This window comes from Pungitius pungitius, chromosome 15, assembly GCF_949316345.1.
Source record: "Pungitius pungitius chromosome 15, fPunPun2.1, whole genome shotgun sequence".
Lineage (NCBI taxonomy): Eukaryota > Metazoa > Chordata > Actinopteri > Perciformes > Gasterosteidae > Pungitius > Pungitius pungitius.
In genome coordinates, this window is record NC_084914.1 from 3,036,153 (window position 1) to 3,043,258 (window position 7,106).

Consider the following 7,106-nt stretch of genomic DNA (forward strand, 5'->3'; position numbering starts at 1 on the left):
CTTTTTTTGCCAAGTCTACGTTATTTTTTTAATTCTCACATAAATGCTGCTCAAATCAAAGAACTATGAACTGTCTGGCTTTGTTGTAGCACTTAAAAGGACAATTATAATTTATATAACAGAGGAAGATATTACAAATATGTTGGTGTTAAGGTGAAAGCTTTTACCGCGAGGTTCAGATAATCATTTGTTGACCAAGTTTAAGAAAGATACGTATCAGTTGTAATGTAAATCTTAAAAAATGTTACATATCCGCAATTCTTGACTTGCATTAGTTTCAGCGAGTGTTGTGGAAGAACCTGAGCTCCAACAGACCATTACTCAAATATTCACTCAACAACCTTCTCGTGGGCCATCTGGGTCTTTTGGGACGGGGGGGGACGGGGGGGGGGGGGGGGGGGGAATATTTTGGATGCAGAGGAATGCGCTGCGGCTTTTGGAGGAGACACGTGCTAACGCGTCCCTCAGGGACGGCACATGTCCACATCCCCAACGCTCTCCCCGGTCCAGCAGCATCCCCCCCTCCCCCCCCCCCACCCGTCTCCTCGAGTTCAGTGCCGCACCAAGGGGCGCTACGCTATACGCCACATCTCCTCAGTCAGACGGAGAGGAGGAGGAGGAGGGGGGGGGGCCGGTAGCCGAGGCCCCTCGGGAGGGGGACGGGCCCCCCCCCCAGCCTTTTTCCCACCAAAACAAAAAAAACCCCCACTGAGACAGAATGTGAGTTCAAACGCAGAGAGAGCTCACGTCTCACTGAGCCAACGACGGTGTGTTGAGCTTTTCATCGTTTGAGGAAGCGAGCTGAAGGATTGAATGGGGGGTGGGTGGCGGGGGGGGGGCTGGCTTAGTGCGTTACTCTTAGCTCCATAGCTTGTACGCAGCTCGCAATTGAGGATCATTGAGGGCCTCGCGAAAAAGCAACGCTATGACAACGCGGTCACCGTGACGAGGAGCAGGCGGCTCGGTTTCGTTCCCCGACCCCCGTTCGTCTGTCCTTTATTAACAGCAGTCGGGCTTTTGATCCCTTTCCAGTACTTAGGGTGGATGGAGAAATTCCTTTCCCACTTTATTCCTGCAATCAATCACCCCCCCTCGCCCCTCATCTGTACTTTGTCCTGTCATTTCTGACTTAAGAATAAGAAACCCCGTGGCCCTCGGGCGCGTGGGGGGGCCACGCCGCCTCGCCAGGGCCCCCGAGAGTATAAACATGGCGCCGGAAAAAGACGCGTCGCGGCGTCGCAGAGTGCGACCCCCGTCCGCCGCTCGGGGGCCCGCCGGGCCCGGCTGGCCCGGACCCGAGGGCCGTAAATATTATGGCACTCGACATGACTGAGCGTGTACCTGCTGGTCACATTCTTAGCGGGATCTGCGCCCAGGGCCAGGTGGCTTTTGTCTCGGTGACACAACCCCTGTCCTCAAACATCCCCCCCCCCCCCCCCCCCCGCAGCCCGTCTTTGTCTCCGAGGGGTTGTTTCCTCATGAGGGACACCCACCGTAAAAAGAAATGTAATCCACGGTTGATATAGAGGTGGCTTGTATGCATTTAACGTGTGTGTGTGTGTGTGTGTGTGTGTGTGTGTGTGTGCGTGTGTGTGTGTGTGTGTGTGAGTCAAGGGAGAAACAGGGACTCCAAGGTGTGGGTGAATTCACCTTTTGGCGTTTTTAAATATGTCATTTGCACACGTGACCCTCCGTCTGAGGGAGCCGCTGCCGTTGGAGGTCATGTGTGGACACCGACCTGCAAGCAGCGGAGATACATGGATGGAGATGCAAAGAGAGGGAGAGAGAGAGAGAGAGGGAGAGAGAGAGAGAGGGGTAGAAAAGTAGGAGAGGCAGAAAGAGAGAGAGAGAGAGAGAAAGAGAGAGAGGGAAAAGACCTTCATCATCTGTGTTACAAACGTGACACAAGGGGGTTTGGGGGAGGCTGAGTGTGTTTGCGCTTTAACGCGCTCCCTTTCGGCTCCCTTTTCTTTTCTTTGTTTTTTATGTTCTGGATCCGTGCGATATCCTCAAGTCTGAACCCTCGGATCAGGGTCATTTGCCAAAGGTGGACTTTTTTTTTTTAAATTTCGTATTATTTCTGCCTCTCAGTTCTTCGTACTTCCTCCTCGAGGAGAAGGCTGGTGTAATAGAAACCAGACACAAGCCAGAATGTGAGGCATTCACAGCGGCGAGACCTCACTTCTTTACACACAGAGAGAGGGGGGGGGGGGTGAGGGGGGGGGGGGAAGCGGAAAGGAAATAGAACGCCAAAGTCTAATAAGTTCAATCGTTTTGTTTTGTTCTATTAGTTTTTGATAAGTCGGAGTAGATTGAGGGCATGAAGATGGCAGTGGTGTGCAACGGATCGGGCTGTGCAGGAGGAGATGTGTAGAGAGGCCAGAGGACACCTTCACCATGGGACATGCACGTACAACTTTTCAAGGTGGGTTGTTTCAGTTGTTTGCCTTCGAAGAATCCGCATGCGAAGACCCCCCCGTAAAAAAGGGTTGTGTCGTTTTGTGAGTTCTCATTTTGCTGGATTCACCCTCCCTGAAAGACGGTTTGGTGCCATCGACGCGGTCCGTCAGAAATAAATGTTTTTCTAAAACAAACAAATCGACGTTGCAAAAAGCTTTTCAGCAAACAGAATACAATGTGTTGGATGCCTATTTATTTTAAATATATTGGGCTTTGAACTATAAAACTATCAACCTTTTTGATATTTTTCATATTGTGGAATTTAATTATCATAAAATGTTTATATTTGAAATACCTCTGCAGCTAATAGTGTAAGATTCTAAAACATTCAAATGTTATAACCTATTTAAAAATGATTATGCATTTAAAATGTCAGTGGCTTTGCATGACAACTCAATATTTACAAATCAATCCAAAAATGCACGAACCCAAACAGTCTGCGTTTACACTGTTACGTTATCAAGTCAAATGTAAATCTTCTTTTTTACCAAAGAGGTCACATCTGTATTTGCAGGCGAGACCTCAATCAGGCAACAATGAAACAAACAAACAGACCATCTGCACCACAACTCCATGTCACGATGTGAAATTGATGCTCTGCACACCGCACATTCGAACTTATGAACCCCCTCCGGGAAGGGGGGGGGAGATGCTGCAGCCCTCCTGTCATGCCGTCCCGGGGCAGACGTCGACCGCCTACTACGGGGGGGGCATCTGTCTCAGCGAGTGCTGTACCTCGCCCCAGCGTCAGCAGCGCTGGATCGGAGGAGAGGGGGGGGGGGCCTCGTGGCAGAGCAACAAGCCTCTCCTGTTCCCTCAGATGGCGGGGGGGGGGGGGGAGATGGCACATCCCATGCCGGGTAAACACAGTGCCGCAGTCATGAAATCAACATGAATTGTGCTGCTTTGCCCCCCCCCCCCCCCCCACGCTGTGTCCTCGTGGCGGCCTCAGTCACCCCACACAGTCCGAGCGTGACACCGACACGGTGGGGCCGCAGAGTACCGTATGCTTGTGGAGTGGCGCCACAAGGCCCTTCCAGCGCCGTTTTTTTTTCCTCCTCCTGCAGCGTGCAGCGTGGTCAAAGATGGTCAAAGATGATCAAAGATGGTCAAAGATGGTCAAAGATGATCAAAGATGATCAAAGATGGTCAAAGATGGTCAAAGATGATCAAAGATGGTCAAAGATGGTCAAAGATGATCAAAGATGGTCAAAGATGATCAAAGATGATCAAAGATGGTCAAAGATGATCAAAGATGGTCAAAGATGGTCAAAGATGATCAAAGATGGTCAAAGATGATCAAAGATGGTCAAAGATGATCAAAGATGGTCAAAGATGATCAAAGATGATCAAAGATGGTCAAAGATGATCAAAGATGGTCAAAGATGATCAAAGTGCTTGTACTTGCCGGAGGGTTTTTCCCAAGCCAATGTTTGGGTTTTTCTCCTTGTTTTTCTCTCTCTCTCTCTTGACTTTGACATTTCAATCCTTTCGTAAACCATTTCAATCTGTGCGAAGGCGGCAATACTGGAAGTACTGCGTGACGTGTGTTTAGATGACGGAATGACATCACTGGCACAACTCAACACAAGCTATTGTGTTGTGTTTGGCTGCCGAACGAGTGGAAAACGACTTCGTCTTCAGTTGATGTTTGATACATTTGCAAAGTCCATATTAAACTGTAGATGGTTGGTAGATTAATCAATGATTAATTGGTTGACGGATCTGTTTTTACACAGTTCTTTTAGGACTATTCTGTTTTTATTGAACACAGAGCGCATTTGTTAAAGGACCTGTCACCATATTTGTGATACAATGTGATAATAGTTCTAATTCTAATTATTAACTATTATTGTTTTGCACCATGATAATGAATTAAAACATTTTAAAAAGCATAGCATTCCAATCCAGTTTTTCAGATTTTTTTATTTATTTTTTAATTTCTCTTCACAGACTCTAGTTGACAAGCTTCTTAGAGCAACATGAGCTGGAGCTTCCTCACTCGTCTCCTGGAAGAGATCCACAACCACTCCACCTTTGTGGGCAAAGTGTGGCTGACCGTGCTCATCATCTTCCGCATCGTGCTCACGGCCGTCGGGGGCGAGTCCATCTACTCGGACGAGCAGACCAAGTTCACCTGCAACACCAAGCAGCCGGGCTGCGACAACGTGTGCTACGACGCCTTCGCCCCCCTCTCGCACGTGCGCTTCTGGGTCTTCCAGATCATCATGATCTCCACTCCCTCCATCATGTACATGGGCTACGCCATCCACAAGATAGCCCGCACCACCGAGGAGGATCGCAGGAAGCGCCAGAGGCTCCGCAGGAAGCCCGCGCCCCACCCCGGGTGGGTGGAGAGCCGCCACCCGGGAGACGCCGCGGAGGAGGGCGGAGGAGACGGCGACGACGACGCCGAGCCCATGATCTACGAGGAGCCGCTGGGCGCGCAGGAGGCCAAGCCCGAACCGCCGAAGCACGACGGCCGCCGGAGGATAATGCAAGAAGGCCTGATGAGGATCTACGTTCTGCAGCTCATGTCCAGGGCTGTTTTCGAAATCGCTTTCCTCGCCGGACAGTACCTGCTCTACGGCTTTCGGGTCAGCCCCTCGTACGTTTGCAACAGGGTGCCCTGTCCGCACCGGGTGGACTGCTTCATCTCCAGGCCCACGGAGAAAACAATCTTCCTCCTCATCATGTACGTGGTGAGCTGCCTGTGCCTGGTGCTCAACGTGTGCGAGATGCTCCACATCGGAATCGGCACCTTCCGGGACGCCCTGCGCACCAAGAGGAGCCGGGGCGCCGGGGGGGGGGCGTCCTACGGCTACCCGTTTCCTCGCAACATCCCGGCCTCCCCCCCGGGTTACAACCTGGTGATGAAGACGGACAGACCCGGCCGGATCCCCAACAGCCTCGTCGCCCACGAGCAGAACGTGGCCAACGGGGCCCAGGAGCAGCAGCAGTGCGCCAGCCCCGACGAGAACATCCCCTCGGACTTGGCGAGCCTGCACCGGCACCTGCGCGTGGCCCAGGAGCAGCTCGACATGGCCTTCCAGACGTATCAGACCAAGGCCAACCAGCCCGCGTCGAGGACCAGCAGTCCCGTGTCTGGGGGCACGGTGGCGGAGCAAAATCGAGTCAACGCGGTGCAGGAGAAGCAGGGGGCGAGGCCCAAATCGGCCGCAGAGAAGGCGGCGACCATTGTGAAAAACGGAAAGACATCCGTCTGGATCTAGAGATGAATCTGATTTAGTTCATTAACAGCTACAACCTTTAAGGACTCCAGGACTCGCGCAGTTGGAAGATGAGTGTGTGTGTGTTTGTGTTTGTGTTTGTGTGCGCGCGTGTGTGTGTGTGGGAGAGATGCGACTTACAATCACCCTCTGAAGGGGAACAGTACACAGTTTGGGGGAATTTGAAAAGGAAACACACATGTGGAACTGATCAAATCCAGCATCACAAATCTTCTCTGTTACTGTAGTGTGTCATTTTTGTGCTTCCCATAGCTTCGGGACATGGGTAACATGTGCTTACTTAGTTATACATCTCTAATTCCCGCTAAAATTTCAAAGTATAAACAGACCGAGCTATTTATCTGATCTACCCTTGACCGCCACTGAACTGGATTCATATAACTTTGTAAGTGTGATCGTGCCCTCGATCCAAATATGAAGGAAAAAAAACGCAGTGAGAAACACTGTACAAATGCACTATGACTCACTTGTGAAGAATGAGGGTTATTGTTGGAAAAGATGCTTGTTTAACACGTATTTGTGGATGTAGCACGGAGCCGGTTCTCTGGGAGCAGATGTTTTGATGAGGATAATGAAACTCTTCTGGTTGATATCAGCTCCGTGTGGCGATCGTCAGGCATCGCGTGCAAAGCCTTTATCTGTTCTGTGTTTTCCGTTTTCAAACAGAGGAGGTAATTGAACAGAATTTATTTTTCTTCAAAGCCAGGCGCCGGTAAATATTTTTGACAAATGGAAACAGATGATGCATGCTTTAGAACTTGAAACAAAAAGTATACACATCCAGTAGAAACCCATCCATAGCTATTCGATTAGCTCTATATTTATCTTATGCTTAGATGTGTTAGGTCTTGAAGATGATCATTTGAGTTTGTATGTTTTTATATAATATATTATATATATAATATTTAATCCTGCCTTCACCGTTGTCATACTTCAAAGTGCCTAAAACTTTTAAAGACTGTTCTCGTGTGTCATTCATGAAGAAATAAAGTCATTTAAAACCTCTAAGTTCTTAATAGTACACTAATGGTAGGCGGAGTCTTTGAAACAGCAAAGTGGACCGTTTTTATTATTGGTCTAATTAAAAGTCAGTTGCTATTGAGTTTAATTTTGGGAACAAGTATGTTGTTTTAGCAACAAATTCATGTTCTGTAAAAATAAATCAAATTAAAAGCAACGAGATGAGATGTTGAGATTCTTCTGTTACCGACAACTTACTCTCATCCCAAATGAGTCGACTAAACTTAAACATGTGTGGAAACTTGTTATCTCAAACCATTTTGAGTATTTACACATGTAGGAACTAAATAGTTCAAGTTGTGTAAGACAGAATCTTTAATGGATGCAGTAGACATTAGAAACACACAAAATCTTTAATTTGCTCAATATATTGAT

At 48.8% G+C, this 7,106-nt stretch overlaps 1 protein-coding gene across 3 annotated transcripts in view; it reads left to right on the forward strand.

The window, feature by feature from the left end:
• gjc2 (gap junction protein gamma 2) overlaps positions 1-6,888 on the forward strand; it is a 9,898-nt gene extending 3,010 nt beyond the window's left edge. The window contains exons 1-3 of one of the 3 annotated variants that reach the window (XM_037457573.2): positions 1,600-2,047; positions 2,292-2,425; positions 4,414-6,888. In XM_037457573.2, coding sequence (XP_037313470.2) covers positions 4,443-5,693 — 1,251 coding nt within the window. In that variant the 5' untranslated portion in view covers positions 1,600-2,047; positions 2,292-2,425; positions 4,414-4,442 and the 3' untranslated portion in view covers positions 5,694-6,888. Of the gene's footprint in view, positions 1-1,599; positions 2,048-2,291; positions 2,426-4,413 lie in introns of those variants that run through there. The other 2 variants (XM_037457572.2, XM_037457574.2) reach the window with 2 other exon arrangements.
• The last annotated feature ends 218 nt before the right edge of the window (positions 6,889-7,106 follow it).